At 43.9% G+C, this 25,059-nt stretch overlaps 1 protein-coding gene across 5 annotated transcripts in view; it reads right to left on the bottom strand.

Moving 5' to 3' along the window:
- LOC121854143 (glutamate receptor ionotropic, kainate 2-like) overlaps nt 1–25,059 on the bottom strand; it is a 152,916-nt gene that overhangs the window by 49,651 nt on the left and 78,206 nt on the right. For all 5 annotated transcript variants that reach the window (XM_042348566.1, XM_042348568.1, XM_042348570.1 and 2 more), the window contains exons 3-5: nt 21,918–22,079; nt 12,963–13,214; nt 11,673–11,848 (exon numbers count right to left, since the gene is read on the bottom strand). In XM_042348566.1, coding sequence (XP_042204500.1) covers nt 11,673–11,848; nt 12,963–13,214; nt 21,918–22,079 — 590 coding nt within the window. The remainder of the gene's footprint in view (nt 1–11,672; nt 11,849–12,962; nt 13,215–21,917; nt 22,080–25,059) is intronic.

Here is a 25,059-nt window from a genome sequence, read left to right on the forward strand (position 1 = left end):
TAATTCCTCGTATTTCTTCATAGAGAATTATTAAAGAATTATCCCCCAGCAAATACTTATCTTCCCATTAGAATTTTTGGGGATTATATTAATTTAGTTACTTAGAATTTTGTGTGGTGAATTATCCCTGGTATTCCTTGTATATTATTTGTCAATTATTATTATTACACGCACACACACACACACACACACACACACACATACATACATACATACATACATACATACATACATACATACATACATACATACATACTTACATACATTCATACATACATACATACATACCACTCCAGTGCAAGCCCCAGCAGTCACAGTGGGTGCCCATCCTCTCCAGCTGGTGCAGTCTGCCAAACTCCTGGGTGTAACTATAGACAACAAACTTGACTGGAAAGCCCATGTAAATAACACAGTCAAGGCAGCCTCGTACCGTCTCTACATGCTACGACGACTTAGGTCACTTGGGACACCCACGCCAGAGCTGAGGACCATCTACAACGCCTTTATTCTCCCCAAACTAACATATGCGTCACCAGCCTGGTCGTCTTCTCTCAACTCCACCCAACAACGTCAGCTAGAGAAGGTACAGAAAAGGGCCTGCAGAATCATGCTCGGCGCAGAATACTCCGGCTACACCAATGCTCTCTCCACCCTGGAAATGCCATCCCTCAGTGACCTCCACCACCAAGCACTGGAAAGGTTTGGCAGTGGACTACTGCACCACCCTCGTCATCGCCACCTCCTGCCACCTGCAGCCCCCCACCCAACTCGCGCAGTCCGCCACTACAACAAAATTCAGCCCATAAGAGCCCGCACCGATAGATATAAGAACAGCACCATCCCATCTATTGTTAAAATAATAAACAACTCCTCATTTATGTACTGTACAGCCCTGTAAATGTATTCAATGCATATTATATCATTATGTCTAAATCAAATGTAAGTCTGTATATTTTCAGCCACCGGCTGCAACTCTATTAATAAACCGTTTATTATTATTATTATTATTATTACATACATACATTCTCATTGCACTGGTTAACCAACACACTTGATCAAGCTGGTGTGAGTGAGGGTAATCGATTATAAATAAGGAAATGGTAAAGATGGAAGGATGGGAGAGAAAGAGAGAGAGAGAGACTGGCTATCTGCACCAGGATCAAAGAGAAAGTTAGTCCCTAACAAAAAGAAAGCTTGACTCGCACTTTTCTTTTATCTCTCTCTCTCTCTCTCTCTCTCTCTCTCTCTCTCTCTAATAAATTATGTTTTACCACATATTGGCAGCAATATAAATCCACTGCAAGTTTTATAGGAAATTTCACCAAACTTTGGCCATATTGGTAAAAAGTATATAATAATTTGGCGATTTTTTCTGCGTTTAGATAGCAAAATATACACTAAACTTTGGCCATATTGGTAAATAATATGTTAGAGTTTATTCGTCTTTATTGAAAAATATAATATGGCGTATTTTTGAGGCAATATATAATCAAAGTTTGGTACCTATTGAAAGTAAATTTGATCATACTTTTGAATTATTCGAAAAGTAATGTAAATAAACTTTGGTGATAATGTAAACAGTAACAAACTTTACCGGTAAAAGTAACAAAAATATTTAATTAAAGTTTGGCGCATTTAGTACACATTAACCCCCATATGTGTATAAAGTATATATTATTTTGACGAGTATTTTTTCATTTACAAAGTATATATATTTTCATACTAGGCTGTGTCGATCACAAGACATATTATACTTTTAAACAATACCAAGAAAGTTTTTTTTTTTAATATTTCAGTTGCTGGGGGTAGAACTTTTTCAAAACTTTCATTATCTTTAGAAGGAGAAGGAGAAGTTTTTGTGAAAATTTATTAGAAGGAGGTAGCAAGAGTTGGAATGTTTTTAATACGTGTTGTGGTGGGTAAGAGTATACACACACACGCACACACCGCACACACATGCCATCCCATAAGTCTGCCTCATTGCCTCTCCTTTTACTCAACCCCAAAGTACCTCTTTACTCCATATTGTCGCCCTCACTCTCCTCATATATATATATATATATATATATATATATATATACTCTCTCTCCCCAGCGCAATTTGTCTAAGAAACACGAGAAAAAAATCGATACACCCTAATGGTTCTCTGAGCTGGGATTGACTGATTTCAAGCGCTAGGATTTACAGGTCTTTAGCGCTGGGATTTACAGGTCTTTAGCGCTGGGATTTACAGGTAATTTACATCATTATGCATATCATTACAACCATACATCCTTCGTTTACTAAAAGCAATACCAGTTAGGTCAGTACAGGCGGTAGATGAGTCGAAAAATACAAATCTAAAAACTGAGGGAAACTTTTAATTATCGAAAAAAAAAATACTAAAAAAAAATCGATAAAATTTGTGGAAATAAAAGGAAAATTTATTGAAGAAAAAATTTCCTTTATTGATTTTAATTTAGTTTAGAGAATAAATTTTAATAGCTTGATAATTTTTTTATTGAGATTATTAAAATAGGAATAGCAAGTAGTTGAGTATAATTAAAGGTTAAGTTAATGTATCAATATAATAAGACTTAAGGAGTTATTAATGAATGTCTCACAGTCTATAATGGTGCATGGCTGACAGCTGACAGTGTTGGGGAGATCGACTGACACTATAAACTACTGTATTGTAATATTTTGTATTATTACTGTAATTCCTGGATTATAGTTCGGATACATACATGTATGTGTAATTTGTGCATAAAAACTTATATACATACATACATACATAAGCATAGAAATGTACTGTATATGTAAATCAGATCACTTTACACCCACACACACACACACACACACACACACACACACACACACACACACACACACACACACACACACCTGTATCTGACATATACTAATTATCTAAACTCATTTTAACTATCAATAAACTGATATGATCTGACGCATGCATAGAGTCCAGAAAGATAGCCTCTGACAATACAACCTTTATTGGTAGATACATTAAAGCTTAAGAGTTTTTATTAAGAGCTTTTTTAAGAGCTTTTATTAAGAGCTTTTATTAAGAGCTTTTATTAAAAGATTTTATTAAGAGCTGTTATTAAAAACTCCACTAGCCGTCGTCGTTAAGTCTTTTTATAAAACAATCTTTTTTTTTAAGAGTTATAAAGAATTTCTTGAGAAGTTTAGTCTGCTGTTAAAGGAAGTCTATAGGCCTATGGAGATGCGAGTTCGCTGGATGGAGTATTTTCACAATGCTTAGGCCTATGTTGTGATGGTCTCTCTCTCTCTCTCTCTCTCTCTTGTCATACAGGCCTCTTCCTTTCCTCCCTTCCTCCCCTTCCTTCTCCTAACCTCCTACTCCTCTTCTTCCTTCCTCTTCCCCTCCTTACCTCCCCCTACTCCTCTCCCCTTTCCTTCTGCCCCTATCCTCTTCCCTTTCTGTTCTCCTTATCACCTCTCTTCCCCTACTCCTTTTCTTATCCTCCCCTCCTCCTCCTCATCCTCCTCCTCCTTCCTCTTCCCCTCCAAATATCTTCCTACTCTTTTCCCTTCTCATCTTTCTTCTCTTCCCACCACTACCTTCTCCCCCTCCTCTCTCCTCTTTTCCTCTTCCGTCGTCATCTCCTCCTTCCTCCCATCTTCTTCCTCATCCTCATCCACTCTCTCCTTCCTCCCCCTCCTCCGTCTTTCCCCCCACTCTCCTTCCCACTTTCCGCCACAACCCACCCACATGCCACACACTCACCTCGACCCACCCTTAGTGCCCACACTCAATGCCCACCTCAGCACACCCATAGCGTCCACCCATTCATCCTAAATCAAATTTCAGCCACACTTACCCACCCTGCGCCCTCAATTTACTTCCCACCCACCCACCCCCATTGCCCCCCCACCACTTCCAACCGCTCACCTACCCAACGAAAAAGCTACAGCCAAACTTGAGGCCAAGGACATGACAATCCTGCAGACCATAGACAGTCAGCTGGTGAACAAAATAGACGAAGAAATCAACACATGGTGTGAAGCCATAGGAACAGCCTACCAGGAGGCCACGCCTCTCAAACGCAACAGAACTCCCCCACACCCACAACAGACTCCAGAACTCATAGCCCTCACAAACCAGTTCCAACTGCTACAACAGAGAGCCTAGACCCATGGTTGGGACATCGTAAGCTACAATACATACAGAAGAATCCGGGAAGAAATAAAAACAAGATCTCTGGAACAAAGCAACCTTAAATGGGCCGAAATAGTTGAACAACTCTCACATACATACAACGACCCAGGAGAGTTCTGGGGTCGAGTTAAGAGACTGAAAGGTTGTAGCCGTAACGAGTCATCATATATAACTGATCACACAGGAAGTAAAATGTATGACGACCAAGACAAAGACCCATATTGAGGAACATACGGAGGAACATCTTCCGAATCACAAATGAAGAGAATAGGGAATTTGATGGTACCCACGAGGAGCTCGTCCTTGATGAACTCCGGGGCCAGACGCACCGCACTCAGCCTTCCCCTGAAATCATATGGGAGGATCTGAGGGTGGACAGCCATCTCCAACAATAAAAATAAAGCCCCTGACTACTCGGGCATCACCAAGGAGATCCTCAGCCAAATAAACAACCCGGCCATGGAGAGACTGAGAACCACAATGAATGCTTGCCTGGCCTCGGGTTACTTCCCAGCTAAATTCAAAGAGGCCATTATTACCCTAACACCAAAACAAGGAAAGAACCCCGCCGTCCCACTAAACTACAGATCGATCTCCCTCCTCGAAGTACCTGGAAAAATCCCAAAGAAATGAAAATTAATAACCGTCTGAGAAATCGCCTAGAAACAACCAACAGAATCAATTGCAGACAATTCGGGTTCAGGAAAAGGAAGTCCACCACAACAGCGATAGTCTTGGCATGTGAAAACATAGACAGAGCCGCAGCGAGTGGGAGCCAATGTAATCTAACTCTCCGGGATGTAGCGAAGGCATTTGACAAAGTCTGGCATGACGGCCTAAAATATAAGATCCTAAAACTCGGACTTCCCGCCAACATCGAAAAGCTACTTTGCAACTTTCTTGACGGCAGAAATGCCAGACTGAGGGTAGGACAACACACAGGAGAGACCTTCCCACTCATGAGCGGCGTCCCTCAGGGGGGCGTCCTCTCCCCCACCCTATATATCATCTACACAAGTGACACCCCACCTCCCACTAGGAGAGCGTTACAGGTCGTCAACACTAAACGGGAAATAGAAAGGGTAAATAATTACGAAAAAATGGAAAGTCCAAAACTGTCTCCTGAAATTCAGAAGGAAAACCCATTCATTAGTAACCAATAATGCCCAGATAGAATACAAAAGCAGAGGCACCCTCCTGGGCCTGCATATATCCACGACAGGTTACTCCCATCATGTCCACAGTAGGAAGGAAAAGGCAAGAAGAGAGCTGAGAAAACATTACCACTTTAAAGCGTTTCCTGAGAAAATAAAACTCCGCCTGGTGACATCACTCATCATACCGATATTAACTTACCCAGCAGTACCTCTTCATACTATGAGCACCACTCAATTATTAAAACTACATGTGGTCCAAAATGAAGCCCTGAGATTCATCACAAGTGAAAGATACCCCTTCACCAGAACCACAGCCGAGATACATAGAGACCTGAGAATTAAACCAACCAGCAGCTGCACACCCTGGCCAGCAGAATCTGGCAAAAGATAGAACGATCAGACCAAGAACTCCTTCAAAGACTCCCACCAGATAACGACAACAACCATACATGGTTCCCAAAAAGTTACCAAATCTCAAAGGTCCATTACCACCCCCGATCTATACGGCCAGGCAATAGACAACCTCCCTAGACCAGCATAGGGTAGGCTGTCTATTCTCTGTACCGACGGACAATAATTAACCCACGACACAACCCTAACACACTATTAGCTTAGCTAACCTACAGCCTGACGGTCAGCCCGCCCTCTCCTACCTCCTCCTAAATTTCTTCAATTTCCGAACTATAACTTCCTTCTTCCTTCCTCCAACCTCTAATCTTCTTTCACCCTCTCCTCTTCTACATCCACCTAACCACCCCTCCCCACCCACCCACCCATCCCACCCACCCACCCACTCTCCCATCAATCCCAGATTATATATATAAATGCGCCTTTCTCAACAACATTCGCTGCTTGTATCCTCTCTCTCCTCTCTCTCTCTCTCTCTCTCCTCTCCTATAACCCTCTCTCTCTCACCCTGCCATATAACAGTAAAGACTTTATTTGGTCCAACATTGTTTGTCATTGTTGTGATGACGAGCATTGATTAAAACTTTATGTTTGTGTGTGTGTTGTGTATTGGGTGCACACGCAGTCCCACACATACATACACCACCCTCAGCAGGATACAGAGCCATTAGCGGAGAGGTAAAGGAATATTACTGACAAATAACATGACGTTGACCTTATGTTATACAATCTATCATCTACCACCACCACCACCACCACCACTACCACTACTACTACTACTACTAATACTTTGCTGTCACTCGGAGTCGACTATGACGATCATCCAGCTATGATACAATGATATGAGTTATTAAGGATGTTACCATCGTTGGTGAAGGACCGGCAGAGTTATCTACAGATGTTGCACATATGGGGGGCTACGTCTAGTGCGGGAGGGGCGGCGGCAGCGTCTTTCCGGCGTTGGCGCTTGTCTGCCTCGGTATGCAGTCGGGCTAATTCGAAAGTATTGACACCTTGTTGTTTGGTGCTCCTCCAAGCGTTACGGTGTGGAGTAATCGTCTCCCAGGTGAGGTGGTCGAATTGGCACTTTTTCAGGTTTGTCTTAAGACTATCCTTATACCTTTTCAGTTGCCTGCCAGCGTTACGTTCACTATTCGTTAGGTGACTGTAAAGTAGCTGCTTTGGCAGTCTACTGTCGTCCATGCGGGTAACATGGCCAGTCCAGCGTAGTTGTTCATGGATAATGGTAGCCTCGATGCTCCTACAGTTGGTGTCAGCAAGAATACTGGCGTTTGTTCTCTTGTCTTCCCAGCGAACTCGAAGGATGGAATGTAGACTACGTTGGTGAAAATTTTCAAGTGTCTTGAGGTGCCTCCTATATGTGACCCATGTCTCGCTGCCATAAAGCAGGGTGGAGAGGACCACTGCTCGATATACGCCCACCCACACCCACTACTACCCACACCCACGCACCCACACCCACCCACTCACACCCACCCACCCACCCACACCCACCGGACCATCACAACAGTAGTATGGTCGACACTGGGGGCATTACTCACACTGTTATGTGTCTTTTATGATGCCTCTCGTTAACTGTTGATGTGCCCCTTAAAACCTGCCAACAAACACACACACACACACACACACAAACGCACGCGCACACACACACGCACACACTGGAAATTAATGTTTTTCAAGGTTCCATGTATGTGCATTTTCATGACTATAGTGGGCGAAAACTCACTTTCATTGTCGATGAAATATTATATGAAAGTATTTTGCTGTATGTATGTATGTACAGTATGTATGTATGTATGTATGTATGTATGTATGTATGTATGTATGTATGTAATTTCAATTAAGCTAAAATAATAAACACAAAAGGTTATCCCTATATGCCTAAAATGCCGGCAGTTTATTAAGGCCACACACACACACACACACACACACACACACACACATCTCCCTCACCGCCAAGATCTGTACCAGCCACACATCAGACTTCCTCAATTCCAACCAAAACCACAATACCTGCCGTCGACCACACGTTATACACCTCACAATCATACATTATACACTATACACCTCACAATCATACATTATACACAACAATGAATCCATGTATACGACACTGTGGTTGTCGGGCCCCGCGTAATGCATGGGGAGTGGCCTGGACCCGCGGGACCTGAGTCTAGTGACCTTTCTACTTCTTCCAGCTGTGAGTTTCAAAATGTAAACACACAGAGAATAGTATATAGAATAATGTGTGTGTATGTGTGTGTGTGTGTGTGTGTGTGTGTGTGTGTGTGTGTATGTGTGTGTGTGTGTGTGTATGTGTGTGTAATGTGTGTGTGTGTGTATGTATGTGTAATATGTGTCCCCGTACTGTTATATGTCTGTCTATGCTGTCTGCCTGTCTGTCTGTCTGTCTGTCTGATCAGCCCAGTAGCTGTCTCTAACGAGCAGAACTTTGAGAGAGAGAGGGCCTCGCCCATCTACCCCCGCCCCCTTCATCCCTGACCCTCCCATATAAACTTCCCCTCCCCTCCCTCCCTTCCCTCCTCTGCACCCTCCCTCCCCCCAATCCAACCCCTCCTCACAGCTCCCCCACCCACTTGCCTCGACGTGGTTTAATGGTCCCAAGACGCCTTTTATAATGGCGTAAAGGAGGATATAAGAGGCGGTCCCTTAGCAAGCTTACCACTACACCCATTAAAGGTCATTGTGTCGGCATTTACTAAGTCATTATGGACCTTACGACCTAAATAGCGATCAGGGTTGGGGGTGTTTTCTAGGGTCCCGGGGTATAAGAGTGCTATACCACAGAGAGAGAGAGAGAGAGAGAGAGAGAGAGAGTGGAGAGGGAAAAAGTTCGTCGAGTAGAAATGAGTCTTTGTGCAGATGGGCGAACGTGCGTCTGGCGTAGTATGGTGAAGTGATTGTACGGCATTGATAATAATGTGTGTTTATATAACCTAACCTAACCTAACCTAACCTAATCTAACCTAACCTCACCTCACCTCACCTCACCTCACCTCACCTCACCTAACCTAACCTAACCTAACCTAACCTAACCTCACCTCACCTCACCTCAACCTAACCAGGCAACACTCCCATACACCTGTTCAATCAGTTAATTACACAGGTGAATAGAGCCGACCCAGCTCTCAAAGGTACACAGAAATATGTAGGTAAAATCTCACTCTATATGTATGTATATTTGTATGAATAGATGTAACTATGTATGATTCTATGCCTCTGTATGTGTCTAGTTATCTGCTTGTTTGTCTGTCTACACTTATGTATATGTGTATGTATAACGGTATCTTTGATGTATGTATACAGCCCTATGTGAGTATGTGTAATCTGTCCTTCCTTCCTCTCCCCTCTCCTTCCCTCCCCCCTCTCCCCTCTCCCTACCTACCTAACCCCTTTCTTCTCCCCCCTTCCCTCCCCCTACCCTCACGCCCCCCCTCCCTACTTTCTCTCCCTCATTTCCCCTCCTCAGGTCATAGGTCACGGGGGGAAGTGCAAACATAAGAACATAAGAACATAAGGAGTCTGCAATAGGCCGGTTGGTCTGTGCATGGCAGCTCCTGTCGAGAGTTACTACCACTCTCTATCATCCATGAATCTATCTAGCCTCCTTTTGAAACTTTCCAGAGTTCCAGCACTTACTACAAAGTTGCTAAGCTTGTTCCACTCGTCCACCACCCTATTTGTGAACCAGTTCCTTCCTATCTCCCTCCTAAACCTAAACTTATCCAACTCAAGTCCATTGCTACGAGTCCTATCCTGCTCGGATATTATAAGAACTTTATCTATATCCCCTTTATTGATTCCTTTCACCCACTTAAATACTTCTATCATATCTCCCCGCACTCTTCGTCTTTCTAGGGAATGCAAGTTAAGTTTCTTTAACCTATCCTGATATGGAAGGTTTCTGAGTCCAGGAATCATTTTCGTCATTCTTCGCTGCACCGACTCAAACGTAAGAGACTTTTCCTTAACTCACATACGGTGGAGAGAGAGAGAGAGAGAGAGAGAGAGAGAGAGACAAGCCAACAACCTCACTGGACAACATCACTTCCTGTTTGTCGTGAGAGAACTGTCTCTTATCTCTCCCTGGAGTTGAGAGACTGTGCCCTTATATCTCTCAGCGGCTTCTTGTGTGAGATTCTGACGGTGGGCGTGAGACAGGTAGGCGGGTGGGCGTGAGATAGGTAGGTGGGTGGGCGGAGATTTGCGACGCTGGGCGGAAAGGCGGAAAGGACATGCACGGGTCTCAGTGGCGCCAAGGGTGTGTGTGTGTGTGTGTGTGTGTGTGTGTGTGTGTGTGTGTGTGTGTGTGTGTGTGTGTGTGTGTGTGTGTGTGTGAGTATGTGTATGTATGTTTACGTATATGTGTATGTATAGATAACCAGAAGAGTATCCATGGACAGTATGTATTGCTGCATTTATACAGTACATATATCACATTTTCATTGTATACTTGAATAAATGAATAAAAATATACAAACTTGAACATTTACCAAGGAGGGTGAGGCCGAGAGTAGAGAGAGAGAGAGAGAGAGAGAGAGAGAGAGAGAGAGAGAGAGACTTTCCAGTTTAGTTCACTTGGGTTCAATGTGGATGTGAAAAGGATAGTGTACTGTACACGAGACACCAAAAGGACAGACAGACACAAAAAGGACAGACAGACACAAAAAGGACAGACACAAAAAGGACAGACAGGCACAAAAAGGACAGACAGGCACAAAAAGGACAGACAGGTACACAAAAGGACAGACGGAAAACACACACACAAAAAGGACAGACAGACACAAAAAGACAGACAGACACAAGTGTTTGTGGCTTCAGGAGAGATAATGAAAAGACTCTCCGGGGTTCTCTTCTTTGTGACTGTGTGTGTGTGTGTGTGTGTGTGTGTGTCTGTGTGTGTGTGCGTGTGTGTTATTTTGCCAAAAGGGGTAAATCATCATACACAGAGGGATTAAGCCATCGTACTCAAGGTGTTTTGAGATATTGCACTAGTTCACAAAGTCTCTCTCTCTCTCTCTCTCTCTCTCTCTCTCTCTCTCTCTCTCTCTCTCATAAATTCAGCTCCACAAAAGAAAAATCTTACTTCTCTCAACCTGAAAAGTTATAATTATATAAAACTTTTGTACTTTTAGTTGACTTTACTTTAAAAATTTGTGTCTTGAATACTGAAGGGTGATTAAGGTGTGAGATTATGGTTAATACAGGTGTAACTAGCTCCTTTGTCTGATGAGATGTGATTAGTATTTTTTTTAATGGTTGTTGTTGTTGTTGTTGTTGTTGTTGTTGTTGTTGTTGTTGTTGTTGTTGTAGGTGGTGGTATTATTATTATTATTATTATTATTATTATGATTATTATTATTATTATTATTATAACTTCCTAAGATAAACACCTTCTAAAAGCTTGAATCCTCTCAGTGTGAACCATCAAAATGCAAACAATGATTCCCTCCCATCTATTTCCCGGTCACAAAGAAGCGTTTCCACACCTGAACGCATAGTAAAAAAAAATTAATTACATAACCCTGAATTATTAGTGTTGACAAGTCACTCCATTTTAGAAGAATACGACGGGTTATTTTTTTTTCCTCCCCCGACTTTTTATAATAATGAAACAATTACAACACCATCAACAGATTTAAGTGACTTGTCAGTGTAATTATGCAAGTTGATGTTTGGAAATAGCACTGAAAAGATTTGTTTATGATTGATGACAGTAATTACGAAACAAGAGGTTTATTAATGTGATATAAGTAAATAATTTTAGTTTACGGATGATGTAGTTTTTATAAATAGATACGGCTCTCTCTCTCTCTCTCTCTCTCTCTCTCTCTCTCTCTCTCTCTCTCTCTCTCTCTCTCTCCACCACAAGGCGTACTTACCCCTCTCAGGAAATAGTTCATATTTTCCGGCTTGGTGTCGACGATAATGTTAAATATCTCCTTATTCTTGATCTCTTTCAGCAAGTCTCGGTAGTTATCGGGTGAACCTTGTCTTATAAGGAACTCCATATGTTCCTTAGGGGGAGACTTGACCAATTCTTGAAGCTTAACGAGACCTGAGGGAGAGACAATGAACAAAATGAGTCTAAAGAGGTGAGAGACAGAATGAGAAGGTGAGGTATAATGATTAAATATTCTCCTGATCCCTGAGAGAGATAAGAGAATGTCACAGAGATAGAGATAGCGAAGTAAAGATAGGAAGAGGCGGAGGAGAGACAAGAAGAAAAGGGAGGAGAATAATAATACTAATAATAATGAAAATAATTGGAAGAAGAAGAAGAAGAAGAAGAAGAAGAAAATAATGAAGTGGGTGAAAGAGAGGTAAAGGAAGGGAAACAAAGGAAGATAGAGAGAAAGAGAAAATCAGAGAAAGAGAGATACTAAACGAAAAGAATAATAGAGGGTAAGTAACAAAGAGAATAGGAAACAATGCGAAAAATAAGGAGAGAAAAAGATAAAAGATACTGAGAGATAAATTAATGAAAAGAGCAAGTAGAGATATGATGTTGGCAAAGAGATGGAAAGGTTTTAGTTCGGGTTAACTTGTTAAGGGGAAGTGACTTATCCTCTCTCTCTCTCTCTCTCTTTCTCCTCTTTCTCTCTCTCTCTCTCTCTCTCTCTCTCTCTCTCATTTAAATATCATTAATAAATACACATACAGGCAGAAGTGGTGGAGCCGACGGCTTAATGATTGATGATGCCAGTGAGGGGGGAGGAAGAGGAAGAGGAAGAATAAGAAGATAAGGAGGAGGAATAGGAAGAAAAAAGAAGAAGAAAGGGAGGAGGAGAAGAGGAAGAAGAAGAAGAAAAGGAGGAGAAGGAAGAATAAAAAGATGAGGAGGAAGAGGAAGAATATGAAGAGGTGGAGGGGGAGAAGGAAGAGGAAAGAAGAAAAGGAGGAGGGGGAAGACGAGGAGGAGGAAGAAGAAGATGGGGAGAAGGAGGAGGAGGAGGAGGAAGAGGAAAAAGAGGAGGAAGAAGAAGAGGAGGAGGAGGAAGAAGAAGAAGAAGAAGAAGAAGAAAGCTGATTTAAGATGCACAAAGAATAATACAAGAAGCTTCCCCATTCAGTCGATCATTCATCATCGTTTTTTGCCTGAATAATGGAAGATAATCTCTCTCTCTCTCTCTCACCCTCTCTCTCTCTCTCTCTCTCACTCTCTCTCTCACCTAAATCCTCCTCATAGATAATAGCCACTTCCGTCCAGTTCAAGAAGGCCATCACGTCTTGGAAGGCTCTGTTCAACACCTCGTGGCTCGGATGCAGGTTGATAGAGAACTCTTTATACTCAGGCTCTAGATCCAGACGAGCCTCCAGGTGTGGTATATCCAAGGCGTCGCAGATTGATTGGATATGTGACCCTAAGAGGGGATCTGAAGGCCCGAAAACAGCTTGAACGCCGAAATATATCTGTTCACACGCTGTTATGGGGGGAGATGAAGGAGTAATATATATTAATGGTGAGTATAATTCCTATTGGTATATTTCATGGTGTTTGGTTGGGTTTGGTTGGGGTTTGGTTGGGGTTTGGTTGGGGTTTGGTTGGGTTTGGTTGGGGTTTGGTTGGGGTTTGGTTGGGTTTGGTTGGGGTTTGGTTGGGGTTTATTTGAGGTTTTAGGTTGCGGGTTTGGTTGAGGTTTAGTTGGGTTTGGTTGGGGTTTGGTTGGGTTTGGTTGAGTGTTTTGGTTTGGGTTTGGTTGAGAGTTTGGTTGGGTTTGGTTGGGTTTGGTTTGGTTTAGTTGAGGAAGAGTTTGGTTGAGGTTGGTTAGGGTTTGGTTGGGTTGGTTGGTTGGTTGGGTTTGGTTGGGTTTGGTTGGGTTTGGTTGGTGTTTGGTTTTGGGTTTTTGGTTAAGGGGTTTGGTTGGGGTTGGTTGGGGTTTAGTTGGGGTTTGGTTGGGTTTGGTTGGGGTTTATTTGGGGTTTGGTTGGGGTTTGGTTGGTTTGGTTGGGGTTTGGTTGGGTTTGGTTGGGTTTGGTTTGGGTTTGGTTGGGGTTTGGTTGGGGTTTGGTTTGGGGGTTTGGTTGGGGTTTGGTTGGGGGGGTTTAGTTGCAGGGGTTTTGGTTGGGGTTTGGTTGGTTTTGGTTGGGGTTTGGTTGGGTTTAGTTGGGGTTGGTTGGGGTTTGGTTGGGGTTTTGGTTGGGGTTTTGGTTGGGGTTTGGTTGGGGGTTTGGTTGGGGGTTTGGTTGGGGTTTGGTTGGGTTTTGGTTGGGGTTTGGTTGGGGTTTGGTTGGTGTTTGGTTTGGATTTGGTTGGGTTTGGTTGGGGTTTGGTTGCTTGGGTTTGGTTGGGTTTGGTTGGGGTGAGATATGGGTTTTGTTTGTATATGGTATTGAGGGGAGGAGAGAGAGGTTGTGGTATTTTTAGTTAATTTAAAGGTTTACCTAATGTGTGTGTGTGTGTGTGTGTGTGTGTGTGTGTGTGTGTGTGTGTGCGTGTGTGTGCGTGCGTGTGTGTGTGTGTCTGTACATTACATAAGAAAACAATAAAATACAATAATCAACATAATATAATAACATTAACAGACAGACAGACAGACAGACAGACAGACAGAACCTACTTCAACTCTGCAACATTAATTTCCTGCTGAATAATATATGCAAATTTTGTAACATTAAAGCATCAAATGTTCCCTCGATATAAACCCGACAATATGCAGGTGAGGCTCATTTACTCTAATTAACACAGGAGTAATGTGTTGTATTAACCTAAAAACGAGTCTCGCCTTCAAACAGCTGAATGGATGTGAAGCTTTAACCCTCAATACACAATTATATTCAGTAAAACCCCGACACAAGTACATATTGAAGTACATATGCAAATACATATTGAAATACATATTCATTCACCTGTAATTACTGGTTTAGAATACATATACAGGTGAAGTGTTTTTTTTTGTGTTTAGTCGCATTCTCTCTCTCTCTCTCTCTCTCTCTCTCTCTCTCTCTTTCTCTCTCTCCGGAATTTGTGTTCAGAATTTTTGTCACTTTCTGAATTATCTAAAGATGTTTCCTCAACCCATGCTGGTTACTCTACCCACAATGCCCACAGCCCCCTCCTTTACCCCTTACTCCCCACTTCTCCTGCCCTCCTACTCCCCTTAACTCCCCCCTCACCCCCTTGAAATCTTGCCATAAATTAGTCATCCAAAACAATTATTAATATATACCTGTTGTTATCCCTGTACCGTTTACCTGAGGACCTGGTGCCGCCTGCGTACCTGTCTGAGTCTCTCTGCTGTCTGCTTGTCTGTCTGCTTGTCTTGTCTGTCTGTCAGTCACCACCGTAGGAACGTCAACTAAACACACACACACACACACACACACACACACACACACACACACACACACACACACACCTACATTTACTCTCCCTTCCTGCTTCCTTCCCATCCCTTCCTCTCCCTTCTCTCCCTTTTTCCTCCTCCTCTCTTCTTTCCCTCCTCCATCTATCCACGCCCTACCTCCCCCTCCCTCCTCCCTCCCTCTCCTTCCCTCCATCTATCCCACCCTCCCTCCTCCCTCCTCTCCCTCCTCCATCTATCCCACCCATCCCTCCCTCCCTCGCACCTCCAATTAGTAATATTAGATTGAATCTCCCAACCCATATTGAGTGATGGTGACCCAATTATAGGTGATATTTTACGATCTTGGTCGAGTGTTATGTCGCCTCGCCCCTCCTATTATTTATCCTGAGCCAATTTTTATAAGACCATTTTGTTGAGAAAATATTGTGAGATCAAATTTTCATAACCCATTTTTAAGGACCAATTTTTAGGACTAATTATCTTTTAAAGTACAATATATGTTTTTTTTACAGTTCAGTCTAGCTCTTGTTACATTTATCGAGGTTGACGACCGAGTGGTTATATAGCTCGTTTGTACTGAGAGCCACTAGTTCGATCCCATGGCATCCTGAGTTAACCCAGCTGTGCATGGGACTTGACTTTATAGACACACACACACACACACACACACACACACACACGCATACACTATATACGTCTTCGTCTATCACTCCTCACCTACTCTCTCTCTCTCTCTCTCTCTCTCTCTCTCTCTCCCTTCCCCCTCCCTCTCCCTCTTCCCTCTTCCCTCGTGGGACACGTTGTTAGGGATAAACTTATATCGTAAATAAAAAGTGTTTTTGTTTCTTATATAAGATAAAATAACCTCTCTTCTTCTCCCTCTTCTCTCCTCTCTCTCTCTCTCTCTCTGTACTATTTCATGTTGCCATACAAATCCATTATTTTTACTTTGTCTGTTTGCCTGTACTACCCTCTCTAATGTTACCCACTTTCAGTATCTCGGCTCCCACCTGTCCACCACCGCGGACATCGATGAAGAGATTCAGCATCGGATCAGATGTGCATCTCAAGCCTTTGGCAGACTCCGTACCCGTGTCTTCAGCTGTAGGAGCTGAAATTATCTACAAAGTTGCACGTATATCGAGCAGTGGTCCTCCCCACCTGCCTACGGCAGCGAGACATGGGTCACATACAGGAGGCACCTCAAGGCACTTGAAAACTTTCACCAACGTAGTCTACGTTCCATCCTCCGAGTTCGCTGGGAAGACAAGAGAACAAATGCCAGTATTCTTGCTGACACCAACGGGAGCATCGAGGCTACCATTATCCATGAACAACTACGCTGGACTGGCCATGTTACCCGCATGGACGACAGTAGACTGCCAAAGCAGCTACGTCACCCTAACGAATAGTAAACGTAACGCTGGCGGGCAACTGAAAAGGTATAAGGATAGTCTTAAGACAAACCTGAATAAGTGCCAAATCGACCCCCTCACCTGGGAGACGATTACTCCACACCGTAACGCTTGGAGGAGCACCACACGAGAAAGTGACAATACTTTTGAGTTAGCCCGACTACATACCGAGGCAGACAAGCGCCAACGCCAGAAAGACGCTGCCACCACCCATCCCGCACTAGATGTAGCCCCCCACACGTACAACATCTGTTGACAACCTTGCCGGTCCCGTATCGGCTTTTCAGGTCACCTCAAAACTCACCAACGAAAGTGACATCCCCAATAACTCATATCATTGCCTCATAGCTGGATGATCGTCATATTCGATTCTGAGTGACAGCAAAGTAGTAGTAGTAGTTATCTATCTGTCTGTATGTTAATGTATGTATGTATGTATGTATGTACGTAAAACCTTTCAACTCCCTCCTCACTCACACGCAATAAACTGAAGTCTCAGTAACAAATGACCGCCATTGTCCCTCCACCAGTCCTTAAGGGACGCGCGAAGTGTGGAGAAGATCAGTGTTTGTGTTCTTGTGGTGGGATGCATCAGCTGGCAATGGCGGCACTTATGTCACTCTTATCTTGACGAGGTGAGAGCGCCGAGAAGTGTTGTACGCACAATATAATGAAAACATCGAGTAAAATTTTTCCTTTCTCCTATTCTTCTTTCCTCCTTCTCCTCTTCCTCCTCCTTTGGTAGTAGTGTAATGTAGTAGTGGTGGTAGGGGTGGTAGTAATGGTAATGGTAGAAGTGGTGGTGTTATGGTCAGCATACACGCCTCACAAGCGAGTGGTTCCGGGTTCGATCCTCGGGCAGGGTGAGACTATGTGTGAGTTTCTTTACGCCATTTGCCTCTGTCTACCCAGCAGTATTAGGAACCTGGATGTTAACCGATTTGTGGATCGTGTTCCGGGGTAATGGTTAGCCAGTGCAGTTGGCGAGTTGTCCGGTCTTCTCGGACTATTCCTTGACACTGGGTCATGCAGCTCGTTAACTTAGGGTGTGGTTGTTGTGTTAGCGACAGCTTCTACACCTTAAACACTGGGTCATGCAGCTCGTTAACTTAGGGTGTGGTTGTTGTGTTGGCGACACCTTCTACACCTTAAACACTGGGTCATGCAACTCGTTAACTTAGGGTGTGGTTGTTGTGTTGGCGACAGCTTCTACACCAAACACTGAGTCATACAGCTGTTAACTCAGGGTGTGGTTGTTGTGTTGACGACAGCTACACCTTAAACACTGGGTCATGCAACTCGTTAACTCAGGGTGTGGTTGTTGTGTTGACGACAGCTTCTACACCTAAACACTGGGTCATGCAACTCGTTAAGCGGGTTGGTTTGTTGGCGACAGCTTCTACACCTTAAACACTGGGTCATGCAGCTCGTTAACTTAGGGTGTGGTTGTTGTGTTGGCGACAGCTTCTACAAACACTGGGTCATGCAACTCGTTAACTTAGGGTGTGGTTGTTGTGTTGGCGACAGCTTCCACCTTAAACACTGGGTCATGCAGCTCGTTAACTTAGGGTGTGGTTGTTGTGTTGGCGGCTACACCTCAAAAAAATTCACCCCTAGGTGGCCCTTGGACCAGCCATCCTCAAACACGAGGGGCAACCATTATAAATATTCGTAGTAACAATAATGGTGACAGTAGTACTAGTAGTGATAATTATAATAGCATCTGTTGAACAATGATGTCTTGAACAACAACAACAACAACAACAACAACAACAACAACCCCTATAATAACAACAGCCACCTTTAAAAACTCATCCAAAACAAAACACAAACAAACACACAATACACGAAATCAAAACACAGAGACAAATAAACACCAACTGACATGAGTGTATGCAAATTAGACCAAATTACCAGAAACAGGACAACCAGCCGGGGAAAATGTGCGTGGTTGTCATGATATTTCTTGTCTTGGGCTAATTCTGTGACAGCTTTGGGATGTGGAAGTTGATAGGGAGAAGGAAATATGTGATGATATTGATGATGATGATGATGATGACGATGATGATGATGATGATGATGATGATGATGATGGTATTAGTGTGATAACAAATATATGTTTAAATAATAATTGTAGGAATAATAATAATAATAATAATAATAATGAAATAGACTGTGTATATTGACTTGAGCATAAAGTAAAGATGAACTGAAAGAGGTATTGAGGAACCACTCTCAAGTACTCAATATTCAAGTGGGGCAGGCAGGCAGGCAGGCAGGCAGGCAGGCAAGGCAGGCAGGCAGGCAGGCAGGCAGGCAGGCAGGGCAGGCAGGCAGTGGTGGTCCAAATATGAAATGAATATACGCAAGAGTCACGCTCCCTCCCTCTCACCCTCCCACACCCACACAGAGGAGAGAGTGTAGTCTAGACTGAACATGGGAATTTTAGTGTGAGGCAGCTATGGAGTGAAAGGTTTCCATTGAACTATTGTAACAGATCTATGGCTGTGGAGAGAGAGAGAGAGAGGTATGGATAGACAGAAGGAAGAGAAAGAATAAGATGGATAATTAAACAGAAATAAAACAAAAGAAGAATTATAGAGAAAATTTATCCATTTATTTGTCGTAACCAAAAATCTGAACTTAAGGTTAAAAAAAAATGACTTACGATATATTGAGAGTTTTAATCCCATCTACTGACGGTTAGTTTAGGATTAATTCAACTTTGGGATCAAGATAACCCTCACAATTAATTAAGGTGGATAAAGGAGCAGGTAGAGAAATTGTGGTGCAATTGCAGGAAAGATGATTGATGGTGACGTATGAGAGAGTCCGTGTCAGCAGGCAATAGAGAGATATCACCTGACAGCAACGCCAACATACACAATAACACAAACAATACTCTTCTCCTTCTCTCTCTCTCTGGTGTACTGAGCTCTCTACACACACCAGTTTACAGACAAACAGTAGGAGAGAGAGAGAGAGAGAGAGATATCCAGAAAAAATGTAAAACTAAATTTTTTTTAGAATTAACCAATCAGTCAATCATACACACATCAATAATTAATTAAATCATCGATATAACACCTAAGTAATCTGTCTAATCGCCTATGACTTACTGAAGAAAGTTAATGATAAGGTAATGAAGGTAATTTACCCAGGTGTTTTAATGAAGGGTAATTAATGGTATATAAATAATGGTATTAAGGTGGGAACATACATACATGCATACATACATACATACATACATACATACATACATACATACATACATACATACATACATTAGAGGGGTAGAGGATAAAGGGAGAGAAAGAGGAGAAGAAGGAGGTGGAGGAGAAAAGAAGAGAGAAGAGGGAAGGGAGGAAATGAGAAAGAATGGAGGGGGGAAGAGGAAAGGGCAGAAGAGGAAGAGGAGAGGAGAGGAGGATGAAGGGATGAAGAAAAGAAGAAGAGAATAGAGAAGAGAGAAGAAGAGAGGACAAGTGAGGGGAGTTGAAAAAGAAGGACGGATAAAGAAGAGGGAAGAGAGAAAAAGAAACAGAGAAGGAGAGAAAGAGAAGAAAGAGAGGAGGAGGAAGAGAGAAGAGAGAGAGAGGAGGGAGGAGGAGAACAACAGAGGGGGTAAGCAAACGCCCTGCAGGCATTGAGGGAACAATCATTATTATGCTGTAAACATTTCATCCGTTCGCTACCAAACATAATATATTTTCTGCTGTAGTAGACTGCTCCTCTCTCTCTCTCTCTCTCTCTCTCTCTTCCCCTCTCACACACTCAGGTAAGTTAGTATACATAAACACGTTCAGTATATACCCAGAGTGATGCTTTTAAATACCTTCATTATCAACCAATATCTATGCGTTGTATTGACCGTGTGTGGAGGGGGTGCTTGTGGGGTGTGGGGGTGTGTGTGTTTGTGGGTGTGTTGGTGTTTGTTTATACGTCTGGTTGTTTGTTTGTGGGGATGTTTGGGTTTTATTCGTGTTTGTGAGGGCGTGCGAGTGCTTGTGTGAGTTCTCCCTGTCTTCTCTGACTGACACACACACACACACACACACACACACGAAAATTCTCACTTGAAATGACTGACATGAGTTAATATTATGTCCATTCTCCTAAAACTCCAGTGATGCTCTCTCTCTCTCTCTCTCTCTCTCCAAGGCATCAACGCCCACCCTGTCAATAAAAACAGACAGGTATTCAATTTCAATCGTAATCACACGTCTATTTAAATGACTCAGACACCTTTATGTTAGCGAGCCAACTCAATTTCACCTCAGAGCAACGAGGCGAATATTCAATTTTAAGAGACCTATCTGTCCTCCACCCTCCACCTCCTCCATCAACCACCCCCCCTCTCTCTCCTTCTCCTCTCATTCTTCCCCTCTCATCAACATTGTCAAGGCTAGATTAAACGAGAAACATTTCAACAGTTAACAACATTACAGGCAAGATTAATCGACCTGGCAGTGTTCATCCCGTCTACAAACACACAGATAAGTGGTTACGCTTATAAGATAATGTTTTTCGTTGGTGTTTTCGCTGTTTTTTTGGGGATCTTTGTGATATTCTGGGAGATTTCGGTGTTTAGGAGGTGGTTAGGTTGGTTGGTTAGTGTTTTAGTAGAGGGGTGTTGGTTGTGGTGCTAGTGGTGGTTATAGTGATGGTGGTAATATAGTGGTAGTGGTGGTGGTGGTGGTGAATTGTGATGATAAAATAAGTATATATATATACACACACACACACACACACACACACACACACACACACACACACACACACACACGAGCCTGATAGAGTACACCATAACGCACAAGTTAAGAGCAAGAATACACCCGACTCTGAAACACTATAACACACTGTAAGAACTTCAAGCCGGCCATCAAGGCATCCGGCTCTAAAACTTGCATGCATCTCACTCACCAGCAACTTAGAGCCAGCTACGAACACATCCGGCCGTCTGTATTTCGTTCCTCCCAAATTCAGAGAGAGAGAGAGAGAGAGAAGAGAGTTGCAGAAACGTTTTACAGTATTACTAAAATACTGAAGAGTTGTAGGAGAAACAAAGATTAGAAACCCCTCTCTCTCCCATCTTGTAGGATTAAAAGGAACCCTGAAGACGCACAGGATGTTATACACTAGTATTCCTCCTCCCTCCCTCCCTCCCTCCCTCCTCCAATCCCCCCTTCTTGCCCTTCATTTCTCTCCCTCTCCCTCCCTCCTTCCCGTTGTCTCCCCTCCACCCACTCTCCTTGAAGGCTACAGAAGACTCGTATCCGGCCATATACTTCTTGATGTCACAGGCATAGGTTCTATTCTCCCTACCTTTCTCTCTCTCCCTCCCTCCCTCCTTCCCTCTCTCCCTACCTCTCTTCCCCTCTCCCTTCCTCCCCCCTTCACTCACCCTTCTTAGAGGCGTGGAAGGAGTCATCTCTGGGAACATATTGGATATCGTAGACTAAGGTGGTGTTGGGTAGCAGCTCAGAGTCCTTGTTGATACGGTATACGGCGTACTTGAAGGCGAGCTCTGTGGGCCCCTCCCGTTGGTCCACTGTAAACATGGCACCTGCGGGTAAACAAATGGTAATAACAGGTGAGTAAGCTTAATTAGAACAGCTGGTGAGGTAAACAAAAAAACCTGCATGTAAATATTAGGTAAGAACATCTAAGCTTAATTAGCACAGCTGGTGAGGTAAACATTGAGCTTTAGATATGAAAGGTGAGAACAGCTGTGGGTAAACAAGATTAATTAGAACAACTCTTAAGGTAAAAGCACCTGCAAGTAAACAGCAGGTGTAAACAGGTGAATAAGCGCAATTAACTCAGCTATAAAAGAAAGCATAGTGACTTTTTTCTCAACTAGCCAAGGATGAGATGAGTGTTGTTGCCAAGTTGATACACCGAGACGTCTTGCCCCTCCCCTCCCACTAGAGACTGAGGGAAAGTGTCTGATAAAGATGTTTTGATCTGAGGGAGGAAGGGAGGTAGGGAGGGAGGGAGGGAGGGAGGGTATCACGCATGGGGCGATTAAGTTTCAAAGTTAACTAGTTCAGTTAATTTTCATTTTTTTCCAATTAAGTTAACCTGATTTTTTTAACATTAACTAATTAAGGTAAGATTTTTTCGATTAAGGTAAGTTAAGTTAACCAGTCTGTGTTAAATTAGCTTAAGGGAATTAAATAACGAAATAACCTGTAATTGTTTTCCAGAAGAGTCAATGAATACTGTAGTTTGAATACCTGAACAGTGAGGCAGTCTGGCACACTACCTGAACAGTGGCCAGTCTGACACACACTTACTGAACAGTGAGCCAGTCTGACACACTACCTGAACAGTGAGCCAGTCTGACACACTACCTGAACAGTGAGCCAGTCTGACACACTACCTGACAGTGAGGCAGTCTGACACACTCTCCTGAACAGTGAGCCAGTCTGACACACTACCTGAACAGTGAGCCAGTCTGACACACTACCTGACAGTGAGCCAGTCCACCTGAACAGTGAGCCAGTCTGACACACTACCGAATGAGCAGTCTGCACACAGTACAGTGCACTACCTGAACAGTGAGCCAGTCTGACACACTACCTGAACAGTGAGGCAGTCTGACACACTACCTGAACAGTGAGGCAGTCTGGCACACTCCTGAACAGTGAGCCAGTCTGACACACTACCTGAACAGTGAGCCAGTCGCACACTACCTGAACAGTGAGGCAGTCTGACACACTACCTGAACAGTGAGCCGTCTGACACACTACCTGAACAGTGAGGCAGTCTGACACACTACCTGAACAGTGAGCCATTCTGACACACTACCTGAACAGTGAGCCAGTCTGACACACTACCCGAACAGTGAGGCAGTCTGACACACTACCTGAACAGTGAGGCAGTCTGAAACACTACCTGAACAGTGAGGCAGTCTGACACACTACCTGAACAGTGAGCCAGTCTGACACACTACCTGAACAGTGAGCCAGTCTGACACACTACCTGACAGTGAGCAGTCTGGCACACTACTGATGAGGCAGTCGACACACTACCTGAACAGTGAGCCAGTCTGACACACTGAACAGTGGCAGTCTGGCACACTACCTGAACAGTGAGGCAGTCTGACACACTACCTGAACAGTGAAGTCTGACACACTACCTGAACAATGAGCCAGTCTGACACACTACCGAACAGTGAGCCAGTCTGACACACTACCTGAACAGTGAGCAGTCTGACACACTACCTGAACAGTGAGCCAGTCTGACACACTGAACAGTGAGCCAGTCTGACACACTGAACAGTGAGCACTACCTACCTGAACAGTGAGCCAGTCTGACACACTACCTGAACAGTGAGCCAGTCTGACACACTACCTGAACAGTGAGCCAGTCTGACACACTACCAGACAGTGAGCCAGTCTGACACACTACATGACCGTCACACTACCTGAACAGTGAGCCAGTCTGACACACTACCTGAACAGTGAGGCAGTCTGACACCTGAACAGTGAGCAGTCTGACACACTACCTGAACAGTGAGCCAGTCTGACACACTACCTGAACAAGTGAGCCAGTCTGCACTACCTGAACAGTGAGCCAGTCTGACACACTACCACAACAGTGAGCCAGTCTGACACACTACCTGAACAGTGAGCCAGTCTGACACACTACCTGAACAGTGAGCCAGTCTGACACACTACCTGAACAGTGAGGCAGTCTGACACACTACACAGATGAGCCAGTCTGACACACTCCTGAACAGTGAGCCAGTCTGACACTACCTGAACAGTGAGCCAGTCTGACACACTACACGAACAGTGAGCCAGTCTGACACACTACCTGAACAGTGAGCCAGTGACACTACCTGAACAGTGGCAGTCTGACACACTACCTGAACAGTGAGGCAGTCTGACACACTACCTGAACAGTGAGCCAGTCTGACACACTACCTGAACAGTGAGGCAGTCTGACACACTACCTGAACAGTGAGGCAGTCTGACTACTGAACAGTGAGGCAGTCTGACACACTACCTGAACAGTGAGCCAGTCTGACACACCTGAACAGTGAGCCAGTCTGACACACTACCTGAACAGTGGCAGTCTGACACACTACCAGACAGTGAGCCAGTCTGACACACTACCTGAACAGTGAGGCAGTCTGACACACTACCTGAACAGTGAGCCAGTCTGACACACTACCTGAACAGTGAGCCAGTCTGACACACTACCTCACACCTGAACAGTGGCCAGTCTGACACACTACCTGAACAGTGAGCCAGTCGACACACTACCTGAACAGTGAGCAGTCTGACACACTACCTGAACAGTGAGCCAGTCTGACACACTACCCGAACAGTGAGCCAGTCTGACACACTACCTGAACAGTGAGCAGTCTGACACACTACTGAACAGTGAGCCAGTCTGACACTACCTGAACAGTGAGCCAGTCTGACACACTACCTGAACAGTGAGGCAGTCTGACCCGCATTCTGACACACTACCTGAACAGTGAGCCAGTCTGACACACTACCTGAACAGTGAGGCAGTCTGACACACTCCTG

The sequence above is a fragment of the Homarus americanus genome, unplaced genomic scaffold, assembly GCF_018991925.1.
Source record: "Homarus americanus isolate GMGI-L3 unplaced genomic scaffold, GMGI_Hamer_2.0 scaffold24277, whole genome shotgun sequence".
Classification (NCBI taxonomy): Eukaryota; Metazoa; Arthropoda; class Malacostraca; order Decapoda; family Nephropidae; genus Homarus; species Homarus americanus.